A 21,795-nucleotide genomic window follows, 5' to 3' on the forward strand; every position below is an offset into this window, starting at 1 on the left:
TGTGTGGTCCTGATCCATATGGTCCCAGCCTGTGCAGCCCCAATCCAAAGGATCCAAGCCCATATTTGATCCCAGTCCAGGTAATCCTAGCCCATCTTTGATCCCAGTCTGTGGGGTCCTACACACTCCCAGGGTCTGGAATTCCAGTTCCCAGCCAGGAAAAAATGTTCCGGCCCTTGAACTTCCTTCCTATCCCCTCAACAAATTGCAATAAAATTATAAACAAAGAAATAATAATTGAAATTAAATAAATTATAATTAAAAAAATCTCAACTCTTCTTTACAATACTCCAACTATGATTTAACTCAAACCAAAAATAACAATTACTATAATATTACCAATGCATATAAATAAACAAATTATATATCAAGAAATACCTTTTGAAAATTTTAACTCGATGACTAATGTACTTTAGATAAAAAAATCTAAAGAAACTAACAAGCAATCTAACACCTCTTAGTTAAACAATTCATATTACAAATATACTAAACACAAAACCAAAACACCACTATAATTTCTCAGACATTTCAACCAAACAATTAAACTTTAATAACATCCTTAAGTACTCTTGAAAAATTAAAATTATTTTTTAAAAATTAATTGTGTGTGGGTGGTTTTATTTCAATATTGGTTTTTGGATTGTTTGGGTTAGATGAATTAAAAAATGGGATTTTTATAGTAATTGAATCAGCTGAGAAGGTGGCACTCTGCAAACAGAATTGACTGAAAATAAATGGGACAGAAATCAGTAACTCTGAAAGTTTTATTTGCTATCAAATACAACCCACACACCCAGCCCCACACAATCCCCATCCCATTGCTCCAAATTGGGATCCCACTTCTCCCAATCTCCTTCCAACCCCATCTCACCCTGGTGGGTGTGGAATGGATTGAGTTTGGCCTGGGATTGAGTTTTTTTGAGGAGCGAACAAGGAATTTAAGGTAGGATTGAGCCTTTTTGGGTTAACATTCAGTTATTTTCAGTGGAATTTGAGTGGTTTTGTGGTGACAGATCCATCCCTCTTGGCTTTTGGAGTAGAGAGAGAGGGAGAAGAGAAAAAAATTAAGGCGAAACAAACGGACAAGCAGCCAGGAGTGTTCCCAACATGGATCACAGGGAATGTGAGTGACCAGGGCTGTGCCCAAAGTGCCTCCTCCAGTGGGGGATGGAGCTGCAGCAGCACACGAAGCTCTTCCCGCACTCGGGGCACTCGCAGGGCTTCCCTTACCGGTGCCTCCGTTGGTGTTTGGTCAAGTTAGAGCTGCAGGAGAAGCTCTTCCCACACTGGGGACACTCGTAGGGCCTCTCCCCTGTGTGGATGCGCCGGTGGGTGACGAGGGTGGAGTTGTGCCTGAATCCCTTCCCACAGTCTGGGCAGCGGAATGGCCTCTCCTCTGTGTGAATCCGATAGTGCAGGAGGAGATGGGAGCTGGTCTGAAACCTCTTCCTGCATTTATCACACTCGTAGGGCCTCTCCCCTGTGTGGATGCGCCGGTGCCTGACGAGGTTGCAGTTGTGCTTGAATCCCTTCCCACAGTCGGGGCATTGGAAGGGCCTCTCCTCTGTGTGACTCTGATAGTGCAGGAGAAGATGGGAGCTGGTCTGAAACCTCTTCCCACACTTGGAGCACTCATAGGGCCTCTCCCCCGTGTGGGTCCTCTGGTGGCTGATCAGGTTGGAGCTCGCTCTGAAGCTCTTCCTACATTCCCCACACTCGTAGGGCTTCTCCCCCGTGTGGATCCTCTGGTGCAGGATGAGGCTGGAGCTCTCTCTGAAGCTCTTCCCACACTCCCCACACTCGTAGGGCCGTTCCCCAGTGTGGATCCTCTGGTGCTTGATCAGGTCGCAGTTCCACCTGAAGCTCTTCCCACACTCCACGCACGTGTGGGGCTTCTCCCCATCATGGAGCTGCTCATGGAGCACCAGCTCCGAGCTCTGGCTCCATCTCCGGCCGCCTTCCCGGCCCAGGCTGGCTCTTTCCCCCTCACATCCCCGCCATCTGCGTTTGCAGCCCCTCCTCGTGCGGCATCTCCGGGCCTTTTCCTCCCCGTTGGCTTCCTGCGCCCTGGAGCCACTCAAAACGGCCTCTGCCACCAGGTTCTGCCGCGGGCATTTGTCCTCCCTGCTCTCCATGCTCAGCTCCTGCTCTGGGCGAGGAAGGACAAGGACAGCATGGGATTTGCCTCCATGCCACAGGCAAGGGCAACGAGATCCCCCCAGGGCTGTGCTGCAGCCGGGGGCCCTGCTGGGCTGGGAGATGGAGCAGCACAGAGGGGAAAGGGGCACTGACTTCCTCCTCACCTGCCTCAGTGTCCCGGGGCATCTTCCTCTTCCTCGCAGCCTCTCAGGGTTGGCAATGGGAAATCCTGGTTTGGGGAAAACAAGGGATGAGCACGTTTGTAGGAGCGTCGGGGGTAGCACGGTCGGGATGGACGGAGACGAGAGATCTCTGCAGCCAGGTCGTGGAACTTGCGGTTTATTGCAAAGGGCCTGGGTGCAGGGCCCTGCTTGGAGCTGCCAGCCACAGCTTGGAGCAGGCCTGAGAGAAGAGAGGAGCAGAGAGGATGAGAGGGTGAGAGAGTAAGAGGGGAAGAGTGTAAGAGAGTAAGGTTCCCGTTACAATACATCTTCTTCTGTGTTAAATATTCTATTTCTCACTAACCAGTCCAGTACAAGATACAAATCCTTTAGCATTTACATACAGCCTGTAAGAATCATTACATCACCATACTGTGTTACATTTCAAACCCTAAAAACACCTCTTTGGAGCCCTTCTGCTGAGCTAGTAGGGTCTGCTCTGACCCTTGGACCTGTCAGCAAGCAGAGGGAATTATTTCATCAGAAGGGGATTACCTTCAGTCGGGCCACACCATTGTTTTCCTTTTGTTCAGTAACTAAGGTATCTAAAAGCTTGCTTTCATTCCAATCTTGCTTAGAGTTCCTATACTCTCAAAAGCTTTTGAGAATATAGTAACTATAAACAAGATTGGAATGAAAGGCCAGACAATAATATTCATAAGGCTTTCCTCTTTCATCTACCCCAACACACGTTGAGTTTGAAGATCTCTCTGCCCAGGTACATCTCTAGTCCGGCCATCTGGGCTCCAGTAAAGCCTCCTAAACACCAAGATTCAGCCATGAAAAAGCCTCCCAGGGGTTGCCCATCCCTGGTCCCTCCCCTCTGGTGTTCGGGGGTTCCCCCCTGTCCCAGCTGCTGGGGTCACGCTTGCATTGGGGGTCCCCCTTCTCCTGGGTGCCCGCCCGGCCCAGGCTGCTGACAGTGCCAGCAATGCCAAAAGCTCCCCCCTCTTGGCTCTCCCCATTTCGGGATGCCGGGGCTGTTTGGGCTCCCGGGCTCCCTTCTCCCCTCATTCTCTGCTCTGGGCTGCAGCGGCTCCAAGGAGTCCCCCCTGCCCCTCTCCAGGCTCTTGAGGCTCCCGCCAATGGCGGCGCTCCCCCCTCTCTGGCCTCCCCACTTTGGCCTCCTGGGGCACACAGGGCTCTGCTCCTCCAGGCTGCCTCTGCCGGCAGCCGCCACCGCCACCCCCCGATGTCCCCCCGAGGGGCCTTTTCCGCTCAGCCTTGGACTTCTTCATTCTCCAAACATCCCCCCAAAAACCCAACCCAGGGACCCCCCGGGATATCCGGGCTGGGCTCCCCCTCCCCGCTCACCGGAGCCATGGGGGGGGGCGATGATCCCACAGGTGGGGGCTGCGAATTCAGGCAGGGATCGAGACCGCGTGGCTCCCGCAGCTCAGCCTTGATCCGCCTTTGCCCCTCCTCTTCCTCTTCCTCCCGCTCCTCCTCTGTCCTATCTCCTCCTCCCTCTCCTCCTCCCCCCTATACCCGCCTCCTTCACTGCTCTTTCTCCTCCGGCTCCTCCTCTTCCATCCCCCCTCCTCCTCCTCCCCTGTCTTATCCCCACCCCCATCTCCTCTTCTATCCCGCCCCTTCCATTCCTCCCCCTCCTCCTCCCCCCTAACCCCGCCTCCTCCTCCCCCTCCATCCCTGCCCTGCCCTCCCTCCTCCTCCTCCCCCAGCAGCAGCCACACCCTCGGTGCCCCGTTCCCGCAGCCCTCGCAGCCCGCGGCAGCAGCGGCCATGGAGCCGGGCCAGGTCGGCATGGGCAGCGCGGGGCTCTCGGCTGCTCCCAGCCGCTGCGGGCGGGGGGAACCCGGCCCGGGCCAAAGGAGAGGCAAACTGGGCAAACTGGGGGCAGATCACAAAGCTAAGGATGCAGCAGAAAATGGAGCTGAAAGAGTTAGTTTAATATTCACTCCAAACGAGGAAAAACTGGAAATTCCAAAGTTTAGGGAAGCCGAGAAAAAAGAATTAAACAAGATAGGAAATGAACAAGATAAATCAGGGTAATAGAAACTTCTACATGACTTAATAAAATGTGCTTACTAGGAAAAGATTAGAAGACGTGCATCAGAAACCCCACTGGCATACTCAAGCTTTGTGTGATCATTTTTTAAGGAATTTTGGGTGCACTGGGATTTTTGGTGTAGCAAAGCAAGTCACTGAAAGATGCTTAATTTGCCAAAGGATAAATAAAAAGGTGATGAGAAAAACAACATTAGGAGGTCATGAGTTAGCTCGTCGACCATTTCAAAATATCCAAGCAGAAGTTTAGATTTGTTAGGTTCTGGATTTATTTGGAAAAAAACCCATTTAATCTAGAAGAAAGAGAATATGCCATATGTTAGACAGGAGATTTTAGGAGAATAAAAATCTTTGAAGTATCAGAAACACCCGAGGAAAAAACCAAGAAAATAAAAAGGGGAAATGAAAGGGAGGGGAACAAGAGGAAAAGTCAGAAAGAGAGTGGGATCCTCTGCAGCTCTTGCCCCCTCCGTTGGCGGCCGAGGCGCCTGTCCCGGGTCCCGGCTCGCTGCCCGCCTCAGCTCCGCCTGCCCCGGTTTCCATCCCAGGTGCGGGCTCACTGCCCAGGGCAGCTCCACCTGCCCCGGCGCTGGCGGTGAATTTGTGTGCCCTGGCCCCACTGCCCGGCCCGCGGCCGCTCTGCCGGCCATGCTGGGCAAGATGGGGTTGCTCTGTCCTGCCGCGTGGGCCGAGGTCACCGCGCCGACCGCACCGAGGGCGGGTCCCAGCCATCCCATCCCCGGCTGCCCTGCCCGTGCCAGCTGCGCTGGGCAGCGCCGCTGCTGCTGCCGGGGTCTCCCACCTGCCTTTTCTCTGCCGGGAGCTGCCGGATCAGCCGCCAGAAGCCATGTGGGGGCTGCCCACGCTCCGGCTCGGCCTCCACGGGAAGATCCCCCTCTGGCGATTCCGGCAGCACACCCTGCCCACACTCCCACCGAGCCTCGGCGGGATATCCTCCCCTGACCCCTCCTGCTCTGAGTTACGTCCCCTTGGTAACCACAGCTCCTGCTGTTCAGGGAAAACCCCTCTCTCTACAGGAAGCACCTTATCGAAACACTAGGAGCTCAGTTAAAAGGCAGCCCTCTCCAAATTCTTTCCCAAAACACGGGAGAAAGGCTATAGAAGGTAAAAAAGTGAAAGAGTTAGATGAAGGGATTGCTCTATTGCCGTTAAGAGAGGTTCCCATGGCAGGGATGCGCTGCCCCGCCCCGCGGGAGCCACCGGCGCCCCTGCCGGCCGTGCCCGGAACTGCACCCAAGGGGAAAGCGCCGCAGCCGAAAGGCCGGGACCGGCTCCGGGCTCTGTTTGTTGGCACTGCCGGAGCTGTTGATACACACTACTATTATTATATTATACACACTAGTAAAGAACCGTTATTCCTAATCCCATATCTTTGCCTGAGAGCCCCTTGATTTCACTATCCTAAAAATTAAGAGGGAGGGGGTTTGCATTCTCCATTCCAAGAGAGGCTTTTTCTGCCTTCCCAAGCAGACGCCTGTCTTGTAACGCAAGACAAGCACCCACAGGCACTGAGGGGGGCTGCAGGAGGGGCAGAAGAAGGCCCTGCAGCACTTGGGCACAAAGGCCCAGCAGGTGAATGCAAGAAGGGAGCAGCAAAAGGCCAAGCTGAAGGCAAAGGCCAGGGCAGAGCTCCTACAGCCCCTGAGGGATCAGCCCCAGGGCCCAAGGGGGCCCCAGCACCCAGGGCACGGCTCGGCCACAAGCACCCGGCAGAGGCATTGCCCTCCTCGGCAGGGCACAGCCCACCCAAACAGCCCCTGGCAAGGAATCAGGGCTCCGGCTGCAGGGCACAAGGACACTGCAAGCAGAGACAGCAGCACCCTCAGGACCAGCAAGTCCAGCCCGTGATGGACATGGATTGGCAGGGCTGTCACAGCTCCCATCACACCAGGGACCCTCCACACTGGAGCCCTTGAGAACATTCAGGTGGGTCTGCATTGAGAGGAGGCATTTCCTGATGGACACAGGGGCCTCTCAATCTGCTCTGAATCTTAGACCTAAAGGGGAAAATAGTACAGGAATATTTTAATTTTTAAGGGAATGAGTGGGAAAGATGAGCAGGTATGATTTGTTCAACCACTATTAGAAGCTGTGGGGGATAGGTTTGAAATAAATGAATTTCTTTTTCTTCCTCCTGTGATTGTAATTAACTAGGAAGGAGGTTGAGAGCTGGATTTTAATACTGTAAAAAGGGATACAGAGGCTAGTTCTGTTGTACCTCTGTGTCAAAAGTCTGACAAGGCCTATGCTGAAGTGAACCCAGAAGTGTGGGCAGCCCCAGGGAAGTACAGAAAATTAGATATGGAGCCTCTACAAATTAAAGCAACCAGGACAAGCACTACCCTGTTCCAAGAGAGGGAAGGAAGGGCTCACAGCCTGGTATTGAGTCCCTGTTAAAGGCAGGGCTTTTGGAGCCAAGGGTGTCTCCTTACAACATTCCTATCTTGCCAGTCAACAAACTGGATGGATGGACACAAGGAGGAAACACAGAATTTTCAAGTGTTAAAATTAAGATTAACTGAGGCGAGTGGCCTGGGCCTTCCAGACAGGGAAAAAGAATTTGAATTATAGGTGGACGTTAAACAGGGTCTTGCCAAAGGAATTCTTGTGCTAAAATGTTTAACCCAGTGGCCAGAGAGCAGCCTCATTGTCTGCAGAATTGTGCAGCCACAGCTTCCGTGGGAGCAGAGGCTGAAAACTGATGACAACAGGAGGATCTCCTAGAGTTCAAGTCTGGCATCAAGTTAAAGCTTTGACAACCAAAAGAGCCTCTAAATGGATGAGCAGGGCTCGGTGATTACAGTATGAAACTTGTTCAGTGGCACAGGAGGATTCAGAACTGAGGACAGGGCAAGGGTTTAACCCAGCCTCCTGTTTGAACAGCCTGGAGAGGGGCTGGCAAGGAACCCAGGACTGCACTCAAGGGACAGAGCTCCCGAGCCAGGCTGGGAGAGATTGATGGGACATTCCCTGGCCTGAGGGAGACAATGTGTTTGTGGATGGCTCTGCAAGGGCAGCAGGAGGGAAAAGAGCTACAAGACAGGCTGTTATTAAGGAAGGGGAATCAGACAAAGCGCAGGTCACCGCCCCATGCTCAGCTCAACCCGCGGAGCTGTGGGTGCTTGTAAGAGCCTGGCACTGAAATGCCCTGAGCAGGAACGCTTCAAAATCTTCTGCTGACACCATGGCACCTAACAGGGGGGCAAAAGCAATTCTGACTGCTTCAGCAAGCACTGGATCACTTATTAACCTATTGCTAAAACAAATAATTCAAAGATAATGGATTGTGGAAGCAATAGATTCAGATGGGGAACACATTTTACAGGAAAGACCCTTCAGGGGGTTATGGCAGCTTTAGGAATACAATGGGACCTCCATAACCCCTGGCAAGCCCAGAGCTCGGGTTGGGTAGAAAGAATGAATGGGGAAATAAAGAAACACCTTTGGAAGCCGGAGATGGAAACCAAGATGCCATGGGTACAGCTTTTGCCATTGGCTTTGGCAAGAAAAAGAGCCAGACCCAAGGCAGATATTCAATTATCTCCCTTGGAATTCATGTCTGGAATTCCTTACCTGGGCAATTCTCCACCTAGTGCAGGGTGGAAATAAGGGATGTAAATGTAAGGCAGGCTGTAGCCAGGATCCTGTCTCCTGTGAAATCTCTCCCACAGGAAGCTGGGCTGGCACAGAGCCTGCCCTGGGACTTTGCTGTTGCCAACACCCAGCCAGGCCATCGGCTCCTGCCTAAGGAGTGCAAAGCAGCACCACTGGTGGCCAAGGGGCCCACGCCAAGTGTCCCTGAGGCCAGAAACAGCCGCCAGCACAGCTGAGCACGGGGGGACCCCTCAGCCTGGCCTCAGGGGCTCTGAAGCCCCGGAGATTTGCACTTCCCGCCCGCAGCAGGACCATGGGAGCCGCCCCTGAGCCTGCCCTGAAGGCAACGCAGCAGCAGCCAGGGCTCCACAGCGGGCCAAGCCCCTGGGCCTGCCCACAGATCCTCTGCTCAAACCCTCGGGAATCCTGGCCACCCTCCCCTGGCACCTCCAGCCACTGCGGCCAAGCCTCGCTGCCGCTGCTGCAGCTCCAGCGCTGGCTGGGCCTGCACTGCCACAGCTGCTGGGGAGCACCGCGGCACAATTCCACCCTGGGGCTCACTCACACCCACACTCTGGGCTGCCTGCGACTGCACTGCTGCAAAATGTACCCATCCTGCTTCTTTTAAATCTTATTTCTCTGCTCAGAAAGGTTTCTCTACTCAAAGGTTTGCCTTTGGGAAAGAAATTTTAAAGGTTTTATTTAAAGGGTTCCCAGTCTGTTCGGATGTTAAACTCATCTCCACCTCTCAATGGAGATGAGTTTAACATCCGAACAGACTGGGAATAGCCCAAAAGACACCCACAGAGATAAGGACCAGCAACAAAACATCAACGCCCCGCAGCAAACAGCAACCAACAGCTACCCCAGACACTGCCCCCGCACAGCTGGAGACACCTGGTCTGGAAAAGGCTGAGAAGGAAATCCAGGAGTGTGGGCGGAATTCACAGCAGAGGGGAAGAAATCCGAGTCTAATAGGAAACCAAACACTGAAAACTTACACGACTTGGAAGCAATGAACATTAAAGCAGTGGATTTAGATTGGTTCAGACTAGGTAAAGTTTAGGAAAAATCGAGTAAAACTGACATGTCATGGAATGATGTTTTCTGCACAGCCGGGCTATGTGTGGATGAAAGTATTTCTGTTGCACATCCTGGCCAGAACCAAGTAATGCCTTGACTCTCTCACACGAAAGAGATTCTTGGAGAGTTTTTGTTTTCCCTACAGTTTCAGTGATAAGATTACAACATGAGAAACATTTTTTATAATAATCCTACTTTATATTGTCAGGTAGGTTTGGGACAGAAGGGTGAGAATCAATTTTTGGTCTGGGTTTTTCCATGTTCGCCTTTATGTTGCATTTTGCAAAATTGAAGAGCTTTAACCGTGATACTTTTAACTCTTAAATAGTTAATACTTTTTTTAAAAAAAGCAGGGTGAAGCTGCAAAGGGAAACAGCAAATGGAGAATGTTGGGAAAACTTTCCTATAAATAAATGGGGGGGAATTGAGATGAGGGACTACATTTTGTTCGTCATGAAAAAGAGACCAGTGTGTTACAAGAGTTGTCTGCTGACTATTTCTGTACTACTTAATGAGATATGAGCTACAAGGATACCAGGGAAGGGGTTGCAGGAGCCCACACATAGTCCCACCCAGCAAATGGTACAAACAGATAACTCACAGAAATAACGACCAGGGAAAGGCTGGGGAGAGGGCAGGGGCAGATAAACACCCAGCAGGGAAACCTTTCCCGATGACAAATGGTACAAGCAGATAACTCACAGAGATAATGACCAGGGAAAAGCTGGGGAAGGGGCAGGGGCAGATAAACAGTCTGCAAGGCAGGATATTTGCTTGCTTGATAGGGCACATATTGCTTTAATCATAAGATTTTGGTAATTTTCCACAGAGAAGTCACCAAATAAGGACATAGGGTGAAGAAGACGCGGCTGAGGAAGACTCCGCAGCCTTTTATCACCGACCACCAGGAGACAGAAGGATGACCCCCTAGCAACAACCAGCGCAGGCGCAGAGAACTCTGAGATAACATGGACTCCTGAAGGATGGAGAGGATAAAAGGACTGAATCAGAAACTAGTTGGTGCGGCAGTAGGTGGAGCGGAGACTCCCCTGTCGCCCAGCGCTGAGCCTTTGCTTACGTAGTATAACTGCTTCAATAATTAATAAATTCTTTGATTGGAAATTACTCGTTTTGAGTCAATTTTATAACAATTTGGTGCCGTGACTCGGATGAGAGTTTGGATCGGGTAAGATCTACCCAGAGTGGGGGGCGCCTCATCCAGTGCTTTCCGGGTGGCCCCTCTGGGAGAACCTCCGCCACTCTCACTGACGACCCTAAAATATATACTAGTTAGCAAACGGGACAAATTATACCGGTGAACCCCTTAATAATCTGTGCACGGAGTCCGGACGAAGACGCAGGACGTGTAAGTATAAAAGGGAATCCGTTCGGGCGGGGTTGGGATCCCGGAGTGTGGCGGTGGACAAGTGTGAATGAGAGGAGGGCCGGCAGCTGGACTCTCCAAGTGAGTGCGGACCCTTGAGTAGTGCGGTTCCCGTAGACCCGCGAGGGCTCGGGCCACAAAAAAGGGGAAGTGAAAGGAATTTGAGAGTGAAAGAAGGCACTCCGGACGAATGGGGCAGGGGAAAAGCAAGACCCCAACCCAAGTCAAACTCCCCCCCATTCCAAGGGACAGTCCCCTAGGATTCATGCTTAGTAATTGGAAGCATTACCCGGGGACCAAGACTAAGGATAGGGCCAGAATGATACATTATTGTATGGAAGTATGGGGTGGGAAAGAGATTTCCAAAAAAAAAAAAAAAAAAAAGTTTTTTGGCCCATGTTTGGATCATCTGAAGACTGGGTTCGACAGGACTTGAACCTATGGGTAAATTCTAAAGAGCCCTTCTCGTAAGAAGAGAGTGATTATGCCAAAATATGGGTAGCAAGACCCGAAGTGTATGTTTTCCAATTAAGAGAAGGGAAAGGGGATCCGGACAAAAAGGGGAAGAGGGACAATCATTTGGGCGACTTAATTATAGCACCGCCCCCATATGTCCCACCGCTAGCACCCAATGCCCCACCACCTCCACAACCACCTGCACCAAACAATGATGAAGAGGGTAACCAAGGGGAGGTTAACCAAACCGGTTACCAAGGCCCGATTACAAGGAGCCGCAGTAGGGTTGAGACGGGGTTATTCCCTCTACGGGAGATGCCCATGGGTGGACCACAGGCGGGTATAGGATTTATTACTGTCCCCTTGAGTTCGGCAGATGTACGAGACTTTAAGAAGGACATGGGACATTTATTAGAGGACCCTTTTGGGGTAGCCGAGAGGGTCGACCAGTTCTTAGGACCAAACATCTATACCTGGGAAGAAATGCAGTCCATTTTGGGCATTCTGTTCTCTACTGAAGAACGGAATATGATAAGAAGGGAAGGAATGCGTATTTGGGACACGCAGCATGTCCAAGGCCCGGCTGTGGACGCTAAATGGCCCCTACAGAACCCCCATTGGGACCACCAAAATGCGGCACATAGAACACATATGCAGGATTTAAGGACCATAATTATTCAGGGGATTAGGGACTCAGTCCCGAGGGGGCAAAATATAGATCGGGCATTCAACGATAGGCAAAAGAAGGATGAGTCGCCTACGTAATGGTTCGAGAGATTACGGCGGAACTTACAATTGTACTCCGGAATGGACCCTGATAGCCAAACTTTACAGTCAATGCTGAAAGTCCATTTCGTTTTAAAATCGTGGGACAACATAAAGAAGAAAATCCAGAAGTTAGAGGACTGGCAGGACAGGGGGCTGGATGAACTGCTTAGGGAGGCACAGAAAGTATATGTCCGTAGGGACGACAAAAGAGACCGCAGACAAGTAAGGTTGATGGTCGCAGCAACAGGTGGGGGGAGGTACCAAAGAGAAGGGCGAAAGGGAGGTTCGAGTGAACAAAAAGAGAAAAGTATAGGGGAGTCAGAAGGGGTGAAGGTGTGTTTTTATTGCGGAAAAAAAAGGCATTTTAAGCGAGAATGTAGAGTCCGAATCAGAGACGAGAAGCAGTTCCAAATGGACTAGGGGGGTCAGGGGCTCTATTTGGTGGGGACCCGGAAAAATCATAAAGAGCCCTTGATAAAACTTAAAGTGGGTCCCCACAACCAAGAAATGGAATTCTTGGTAGATACGGGGGCAGAAAGATCCACGGTACAGAACCTACCAAAAGGATGTACCATCTCTAAAGAAACTGCCACTGTCATAGGGGCAAAAGGGGAACCTTTTGAAGTACAAATCATAAAAAATGTGACTATAGAATCAGTATCCAAAATAGGGATGGGAAATCTATTATTGGTACCCGAGTCAGATTATAATCTGCTCGGGCGAGACATGATTATAGAATTAGGGATTAGTATAGGTGTAGATAATAAGGAATTAAAAATTAAATTATGCCCTTTAAGGGTAGAAGATGAAAAGCAAATTAACCCCGAAGTCTGGTACACGCCTGAGAGCGTGGGACAGCTAAAAATCACTCCATTTTCGGTAACTATCAAAAATCCGGATGTCCCCGTCCGAATTAAGCAATACCCATTATCCCCAGAAGGGAGACGAGGATTAAAACCAGAAATAGAAAGGTTGTTGGATAATGGATTGTTAGAACCCTGCATGTCTCCGTTCAATACTCCCATCCTACCAGTTAAAAAGCCAAACGGCACCTATCGATTGGTACATGATTTAAGGGAAATAAACAAGCAAACTGTAGCCCGGTTCCCGGTGGTGGCAAATCCTTATACCCTCTTGACTAAACTGGGGCCTGAGAATTTATGGTACAGTGTTATAGATCTCAAAGATGCCTTTTGGGCATGCCCTTTGGCTAAAGAAAGCCGGGATTATTTTGCATTTGAATGGGAAGACCCCGATACGGGAAGGAGACAACAATTAAGATGGACGGTACTCCCTCAAGGATTCACTGAGTCCCCTAATCTCTTCGGGCAGGCTTTAGAGCAAATTTTACAGGATTACCAAGCGGGGCCAGGGGTTACATTAATCCAATACGTAGATGATCTACTCCTGGCGGGGCAGCAGGAAGAGAATGTACGGAAAGAAAGTATTAAGTTATTGAACTTTTTAGGCTTAAAGGGATTGAAAGTCTCCAAGGCAAAACTACAATTTGTCGAAGAAGAAGTAAAATACCTAGGCCATTATCTAAAGAAAGGAGAGAAGAGAATAGACCCCGAACGAATACAGGCAATTTTAGCATTACCAATTCCAAGAAATAAGAGACAAATCAGGCAAATACATGGACTAACTGGTTATTGTCGACAATGGATTGAAAACTACAGTAGTAAGGCGACTTTCTTGTATCAGAAACTTACTCAAGAGGGACTCCTAAAATGGGATCAGGAGGACACTGAAAGGCTGCAAGAGCTTAAAGAGAGCCTAATCCATGCCCCGGTATTAAGTTTACCTAATACTACTAGACCCTTCTTTTTGTTCATAAACGTAGACAAGGGGGTCGCATATGGGGTCCTTACTCAAGAATGGGCAGAGAAAAGGAAACCGGTGGCTTATCTATCAAAGATCTTGGACCCAGTAAGCAGAGGATGGCCTACGTGCTTACAAGCAATTGTAGGATGTGCTCTTTTGGTAGAAGAAGCCCGGAAAATTACATTTAATAGCAGCCTGAAACTGCTGTCCCCCCATAACATACGGGGAGTCTTACAGCAAAAGGCTGAAAAATGGATCTCAGACGCAAGGCTTCTAAAATATGAAGGAATATTAATTGAGGCTCCAAATTTAACTCTAGAAACTACTAATATCCAAAATCCAGCTTCCTTCTTATATGGAGGACCAGAAGAAGCACTAACACATGATTGTATAGTGACTATAGAAGAACAGACAAAAATCAGACCAGATTTGGAAGAAGAAGAATTGGAAAAAGGAGGAAGACTGTTTGTGGATGGATCCTCCAGAGTAGTTGAGGGAAGGAGAAAATCAGGATATGCTATCATAAGGGGACCCAACCTGGAAGTGATAGAATCGGGACCCCTTAGTGGATCCTGGTCTGCCCAAGCATGTGAACTATATGCTGTACTACGAGCCCTGGAATGGTTAACAGGAAAAGATGGGACTATTTTTACGGACTCGAAATATAGCTATGGGGTAGTCCATACATTTGGCAAAATATGGGAGGAAAGAGGACTAATAAATTCACAAGGGAAAGATTTAGTTCACCATAAATTAATATTAGACGTGCTCAGTGCCCTACGAAAACCCCGAAAAATAGCTATAGTTCACCTGAAAGGTCACCAGAAAGGACTGGATTTGAGAAGTAGGGGAAATAATGCAGCTGACCAGGAGGCTAGACGGGCTGCCCTGAGACTCCTCACCTTGCAGGAAAACATAGAACACTCCCAAACGCCAGAACCTGACCCCGACATCAAGTTTAATAAAGAGGAAGAGAATAAAATACAAAAACTAGGAGCTAAAAGGGATGCACAAGGAGCATGGAAATTAGCAGATGGCAGAGAAATAATACCTAGAGCATTGGCACATAGATTACTGACTAAGATACATCAAAAAACACATTGGGGATCACAGGGACTGGTAGATTATTTTGCAGCAAAGTATGTGAGTGTGGGAATCTGGGACATTGCCAAACAAGTAACCAGAGGATGCCTAATTTGCTTACAAGTAAATAGAAAAAATTTGAGAAAATTACCGGAGGGAGGCCGACTGCTAGCGAAAAGGCCTTTCTCCCACATTCAGATAGATTTCACCGAGCTCCCCAAAGTAGGGAGAACCAAATATTTCTTGGTCTTGGTGGACCACCTAACACATTTTGTGGAAGCCTTCCCAACCGTAAGAGAAACAGCCAAAGTAGTTACGAAAATATTGATGGAAGAGATAATCCCGAGATACGGGGTCCCAGAAGTCATCGACTCAGATAGAGGGCCGCATTTTATTTCCCAAGTTACCCAAAACTTAGCAACAGCTCTGGGCATACGGTGGGAACAACATGCCCCCTGGCATCCCCAGAGCTCTGGGCGAGTTGAACGAATGAATGGGGAAATAAAAAAGCAATTGACCAAACTGGTAGCAGAAACCAATTTGACCTGGGTTAAATGTATTCCTCTAGCCTTGCTAAATATAAGAACAAGACCTAGAGCTGATTTAGGGGTATCACCCTTTGAAATGATGTATGGGATGCCGTATAACCTAGAAAATCCTAACGAACATCCTGTCATTAATGACACATGTACGCAAAAATATTTGGTGGAATTGACAAAGTACAGAAAGGCATTATGGGAAAAAGGTATGTTAGCACAACGGCCTCCTTTAGATTTTATCTTACACCAGGTACAGCCAGGAGATTGGGTGCTCGTGAAAAGCTGGAAAGAAAACCCCTTGACTCCAAGGTGGGAAGGACCGTTCCAAGTAGTCCTCAGCACAGAAGCAGCCATACGAACCGCTGAAAAAGGATGGACTCATGCTAGTCGCATAAAAGGACCGGTAAAACCCCCTCACAGCTGGGAGGTTTGCAGTCTCCCAGGAGAAACCAAATTAAAGCTGAAACGAACTGATAAATGATTTGGATAATAATCTGGGTTGGAGATAACCATTATCTCCAAACCCACCTAATAGGGAATCAGGAGGCTCTTGGATATTGCAAACTCTTAGAGGACGAGTTGAGAAAGCCCTACTTTAAGTCCCCAAGATTAGAACATAAAGGGCACCCATGGGAGGGGGAAAAAGCACAAAACAAAGATATTAGGTTAAAGTGTAACTGGTTAGATTGTGACTGTCACCCCCTTGTATGCTTTTCCTGTAAATTGTGTCACGAACCTTGGTGCTCTCATTGTCGGAGTGGTAGAACACCTAGGGGAATTTGCACGCCGTGCTATGAGAAAGAGAGGAGACTAACTTCTATCATTCTTAGTAGCAGAGTTGCTACGGGGGAGGTAAAGCTTGGATCTGACGAGTGGTGGGAAACCTTTTCCAAAGGGGTAAATCCTGATCGGTTCTGCTACCACCCTAACGAACCGATCCCCTTTCTCCTGGACATCCTGGAAGTGGTGTGTCGGAAGAAAGCCCCCAATTTGCGGCGTGACCTCTCATTAATAAAAGCTGATAACTGGGCCGCCAGTGCTAAAAAGTGGAAACGGGAGGTTTATCCGGCTCCTGAAGAATACCTCTGCTGCCGAGAAGATGGCAAACCCCGAGGCTCGCAGCAACCGAGTCGTCGGGCGAGGCAGAGAGGTAATAACCAGTGGAGTCCGTCGGAAGCCCCGACCCCCATATGGGATGTCCAGGAAATGTTGGCCGTCCTGCCCCAGGATTGGTAACCCACCACTGGGGAAACCAAAGGTAAAATTCAACCTGAGCTCCGACAATGACAGCCCCAAATTACAAGCCTTAATTCTTTTCTGGTGCATCATAACAAGTTCAGGGGCAGAAGGGTATTCACATCAACCCTTCAAATGGTCACTGATTAGATGGGAAGACCAGTATGTTATCCAGACCAAAATCACGTCTGGCGCACCCAGCTTTTTATGTACTTTGTGTGATTTAATACCTGTAAATCCATGTTTAAATCAGTTTGGATATTATTTTTGTCCAAGCTCAAACCCGGGAAAAGGGTATTGTAACTATCCAGGACACTTTTACTGTGCTTATTGGGACTGTGTATCAGTAAGCTCCTTTGGGGGGAACGAGGACGGGTTTATCAGAACTGGATGGGGTCCATACGGGTGTACACAGCCCACTTCCACATATACCCAGAAAGAAGGCGGGTTAGATGGAACATGCAATATGATTTACATTAATGTGACAAAACCACATGACCAAGTCTGGTTATTAGGGAAAATGTGGGGAGCCCGATTATGGGAACCAGGGACAGACAGAGGGGGGCACTTTATAATCCAAAAGACAACCGTGCCACACGACCCCGAACCAATTGGACCAAACCAGGCGATAGCTGGAGAACTAACGCTAGGAGAAAATAATGGAAATGAATCAGAAACAGCCCCAACCACTAGTCTTCCAGAAATGTATAAGCAAAACTTTACTGATTCGACCTGAGGACCTGAAAACCCGGGAGAAGGGGACTTGTGGAAAATATTACAGGCCACTTTCCTAGTCCTGAATGAGACCCATCCAAATCTAACTGAGGAATGTTGGCTGTGTTACACTGTAAACCCCCCGTTCTATGAAGCCATAGGGGTAACAGCAAAAAGCAGACGAGTAAATGGGACCAACCCAGCTAGGTGCCTATGGAAAAAAGAAGGAGAAGAATCGAGAGGGATAACCTTGGCAAGGGTAACGGGGAGAGGAAGATGTATAGGACGAGTACCAGTGGAAAAACGACATCTATGTCAGGTTATGGGGAATTTGAGTGACCCTAAGAAACCTGCCAGCTGGATACTGCCAGCAGCAAATACTAAATGGGTCTGTAACACTCTCGGAGTCACCCCATGTATAAATATAGACCGATTTAATGAATCCAGTGACTTTTGTATTCAAGTATTGATAGTACCCAGAGTCCTTTACCACCCTGTAGAGTACGTTTATGAACAATATCAAAATATAGGACCCCACATAGTGAAACGGGAAATATTCACAACCTTCACTGTAGCAATGTTACTAGGAATAGGTGCAGCCGGGACAGGAACAGGAATAGCCTCACTCATACAGCAACACCGAGGATTCCAAGAACTAAGAGCCTCTGTAGATGAAGACCTCAGGAGGATCGAAACCTCCATCAAAGACCTCACAGAATCATTAGATTCCCTAGCAGAGGTAGCCTTACAAAATCGAAGGGGGTTAAATCGATTATTCCTGCAACAAGGAGGACTATGTGCTGCTTTAAGAGAAGAATGCTGCACATATGTAAACAAGAGCGGAATTATACGGGACTCAATGGCAAAACTAAGGGAGGGGCTAGAAAGAAGACAAAGAGAAAGGGAAAAACACCAAAGCTGCTATGAATCTTGGTTTAACTATTCTCCTTGGCTTACAACTTTATTATCAATGATAGCGGGTCCACTACTTCTCTTACTATTGGGACTCACGTTTGGCCCTTGTATTTTTAATAAATTGATTAGCATTGTAAAAGGCAGATTAGAATCTGCTCACCTTATGCTCACACGAGCAAAATACGGAACCTTGAAGATGGATGATCCAGAAGAATCTCTGGAGCTCAGCAAAAGGGAATTAGAGTGTTTTGACGAACAAAATTGAGTATCAAAACAAAGGGGGGATTGAGATGAGGGACTACATTTTGTTCGTCACGAAAAAGAGACCAGTGTGTTACAAGAGTTGTCTGCTGACTATTTCTGTACTACTTCATGAGATATGAGCCACAAGGATACCAGGGAAGGGGTTGCAGGAGCCCACACATAGTCCCACCCAGCAAATGGTACAAACAGATAACTCACAGAAATAACGACCAGGGAAAGGCTGGGGAAAGGGCAGGGGCAGATAAACACCCAGCAGGGAAACCTTTCCCGCTGACAAATGGTACAAGCAGATAACTCACAGAGATAACGACCAGGGAAAAGCTGGGGAAGGGGCAGGGGCAGATAAACAGTCTGCAAGGCAGGATATTTGCTTGCTTAAGCTTGATAGGGCACAGTTTGCAAGGCAGGACATTTGCTTGCTTAAGCTTGATAGGGCACATATTGCGTTAATCATAAGATTTTGGTAATTTTCCACAGAGAAGTCACCAAATAAGGACATAGGGTGAAGAAGACGCAGCTGAGGAAGACTCCGCAGCCTTTTATCACCGACCACCAGGAGACAGAAGGATGACCCCCTAGCAACAACCAGCGCAGGCGCAGAGAACTCCGAGATAACATGGACTCCTGAAGGATAGAGAGGATAAAAGGACTGAATCAGAAACTAGTTGGGGCGGCAGTAGTGGAGCGGAGACTCCCCTGTCGCCCAGCACTGAGCCTTTGCTTACGTAGTATAACTGCTTCAATAATTAATAAATTCTTTGATTGGAAATTACTCGTTTTGAGTCAATTTTATAACAATGGGGTGTCCAGGAGGTCCCTGTGCCCAGGAAAGGGGGTGCACGGGCCCCGGTGTTGAGGAAGGTGGTGGGTGGGGGCTGTGGAAGGCAGGAGTGGGGGTCCAGGGGGTGCTGGGGTCAAGGAAAAGCGGGGGCTGGGGTGTCTGAGAGGGGGAGGGCCGGGAAAGGGGGTGCGGGGGGGGCATTGGTGCTGCATGAGGGGGTGCAGGAGGGTCCCCGTGCTGGATAACGGGGTGCAGGGGGGGGTCCCTGTGCCTGAGAACGGAGGGTTTGGGAGGGTTCCAGTCTCAGATATGGGGGTGCACGGGGGTCCTGGTGCAGTGGAATGGGGGTTCAGGGGGTCCTGGTGCTGTATAAGGGGATGCAGTGGGGTCCCGGTGCCCAGGAATGGGGGGTTCAGGGGTGCCGGTGCCAGATAATGGCCTGGCTGGGATCTGGTGCTGGGAAAAGGGGTGCAGGGGGTCCCAGGGCCAGATAACGGGATGCACTGGGGTCCCGGTGCCCAGGAATGGGGTTCTGGGGGGTTCCATTCCCGAGTTCCCGGGTTCAAGGGGTCCTGGTGCCTGAAAATTGAGGTTCAGGGGGTCCCGGTGCCGGCTAAGGGGATGTAGTGGATCCCGGTGCCCAGAAATTGGGGTTCAGGGCGGTTTCCCTGCCCGGGAATGGGGGCTCAGGGGGTTCCAGGCTGCAGATAAGGGGGTGCAGGGGTTATCGGGGCTGAGGAAGGGGGTACAGGGGGGGTCCCAGTGCCCCAAAATGAACGTTCAAGGGGGGTCTCTTGACCCCCTGGAACCCCAGGGGACCCTCCGGGATCCCCTGGAACCCCTTCCAGGAAGCGCCGGGAATGAAGAACTGGGGGGACGCCGAAATTTGGGAGATCTGGGGGTCCAAAAGCCGAGGAAAAGGGCGGGTCTGGGGTCTGGGAAGGACGAGGTGGCCGGGAATGGGCGTGCAGGGCGTCCCAGAGCACTGACGGGGGTGCGGGGGGATCCTAGGCCCGGATTAGGGGGGGCAGGGGGGTCCCAGTGCCCAAAAATTGGGGTTCAGGGGGTTCCCGTGCCGGGGAATGCGGGTTCGGGGGGAGTTTCCTTCCAGGAATTCGGGATTCAAGGGGGTCCCGGTGGCCGGGAATTGCGGTTCCGGGGGCGTCGGTGACCAGAAATGGGGATTCAGGGGGGTCCTGGGGCCACATGAGGGGGTACAGGGCGGTGCCAATGCTGGGCAAGGGGGTACAGGGGGGTCCCTGTGCCCAGAAATGGGCGCTCAAGGGGGTCTGCGTGCTCAGGAATGGGGGTTCAGGGGGGTCCCGGTGCTGAAAAAGGGTGCTGAAGGGGTCACAGGACCGAAAATGGGGGTTCAGGGGAGTCCCGGTACCCGGGAATGGAGGTTTAGGGAGTTCCCGGGGCCCAGGAATTGCGGTTCAGGGGGGTCCCGGCGAACAGAAATGGGGGTTCAGGGGATCTCGGTGCAAGATGAGGGGGTACAGGGGGGTCCTGGTGCTGGGGAAGTGGAGTGAGGGGGGGTGGCATGACCCAAAATAGGGGTTCAGGAGGGTTCCCCTGCCCGGGAATGGAAGATCAAGGGGGTCCCGGTGCCCGGGAATTGCGGTTCAGGGGGGTCCCGGTTTCGGGGGGTCCCACTCACCTTTGGTCGCGGCCCCCGGGTCCCCCAGGAGCCCCAGGAGCCCCCGGAGCACCCCCAGCCCCAGCGCTGGGGCCATCGCAGCCGTCCCCGATCGCGGCTGCAGAGACGCGAAAGCGAAAGTGCCCGAGGGAGCGCGGGGGGAGGGGGAAAGGGCGAATTCCAGGGAATTCACCTGGATCCCCTCCTGGCACCCCTCTGGATCCCTCGGGGATCCGTCTGGGACCCTCCAGGGCCGCGCCCTGCGGGACCCCCGGGCCGGGCTCTGCTGAACTCCCGGCCCTGCGCTCAAACTCTGCCCGGACCCCGCTGGGCTCGGCCCAAAGCCGGGCAAGCAGCGGGAGCAGCGGAGCCAATTTTTCCTGCGGGTGCGAGTCCCACCCCCGGCGGAGCAGGGCTGGGCGCTGGGACCCGATCCCTGATTCCCAATCTCCTTCTCTCTCGCTATCTCTCTGCTGTTCTCTCCCTTTCCTTTGGGGGATCATAAATCCCAGAGCGGCCGCAGAGCCCCGTGCCCAGGCCGGGTTTCCCAGCAAAGGGAGGCTGGGGCTGAGGTGCCCCGGGCTGGCCGGGAATGGGGGCCCGGGGCTCCCTGGGCTCACGGAAATGGGGGATCCAGCGGCTGGGAGAGGAGGATACCCGGGAAAGGGGGTGCGGGGGGGTGTTGGTGCAGGATAAGGGGGTGCAGGGGGGGGTCCCAGTGCCTGGGAATGGGGTTGGGAGAGGGGGGTGGGCAGCAGCTGCTGGAGAGAGACTGGGACAGACTGGAATGGACTGGGACAGACTGGGAAAAGAACCCACTGGGAGCAGAACTGAGGCAGCAGAGATCATACTGGGATCTACTGGGACCACACTGAGGGCTACTGGGAACATGCAGGGGACAATTGAGATTGGACTGGGAGGGACTGGGAATGGTTTGGATCATCCTGGGACTGACTGGAATCATACTGGGAGTGATCAGATCTGTAGTAGGGGTGAAGAGGAGAAACTGGAATAATGCAGGGAGCAACTGGGATCATACTGGGAGCAGCTGCCCCATGCTGGGGTCATACTGGGATCATACTGGGACTGATGGGGTGACACTTGGA

At 50.9% G+C, this 21,795-nt stretch overlaps 1 protein-coding gene and 1 long non-coding RNA gene across 3 annotated transcripts; one reads left to right on the forward strand and one right to left on the reverse strand.

The window, feature by feature from the left end:
• Window positions 1-467: 467 nt before the first annotated feature.
• LOC139603899 (zinc finger protein 211-like) lies at window positions 468-21,072 on the reverse strand. 2 transcript variants are annotated; one of them, XM_071454903.1, is made up of 3 exons: window positions 20,711-21,072; window positions 2,304-2,541; window positions 468-2,149 (listed from the first exon to the last, which is right to left on the reverse strand). In XM_071454903.1, the coding sequence occupies exons 2-3, from the start codon at window positions 2,323-2,325 to the stop codon at window positions 1,227-1,229; spliced, it is 945 nt and encodes a 314-aa protein (XP_071311004.1). In that variant the 5' UTR covers window positions 2,326-2,541; window positions 20,711-21,072; the 3' UTR covers window positions 468-1,226. The 2 variants fall into 2 exon arrangements, with proteins under 2 accessions (XP_071311004.1, XP_071311003.1); XM_071454902.1 differs by lacking the exon at window positions 20,711-21,072 and adding an exon at window positions 3,675-3,795.
• On the forward strand, window positions 15,091-19,038 carry LOC139603925 (uncharacterized). Its single transcript, XR_011683857.1, has 2 exons — window positions 15,091-15,543; window positions 18,747-19,038. It is a non-coding gene; the product is annotated as an uncharacterized lncRNA (long non-coding RNA).
• Window positions 21,073-21,795: the final 723 nt, after the last annotated feature.

Source organism: Agelaius tricolor, unplaced genomic scaffold (assembly GCF_023055355.1).
Source record: "Agelaius tricolor isolate 1412-34295 unplaced genomic scaffold, bAgeTri1.0.p SCAF_42, whole genome shotgun sequence".
Classification (NCBI taxonomy): domain Eukaryota; kingdom Metazoa; phylum Chordata; class Aves; order Passeriformes; family Icteridae; genus Agelaius; species Agelaius tricolor.

Excerpts from the sequence above, each read along its gene's own strand:
- LOC139603899 (XM_071454903.1), bottom strand. The coding sequence starts at position 2,325 with ATGCCCCGGGACACTGAGGCAG. Across the intron at positions 2,150-2,303 it reads GCCCCGGGACACTGAGGCAG|AGCAGGAGCTGAGCATGGAG; the intron begins GTGAGGAGGAAG and ends TTCCTCGCCCAG.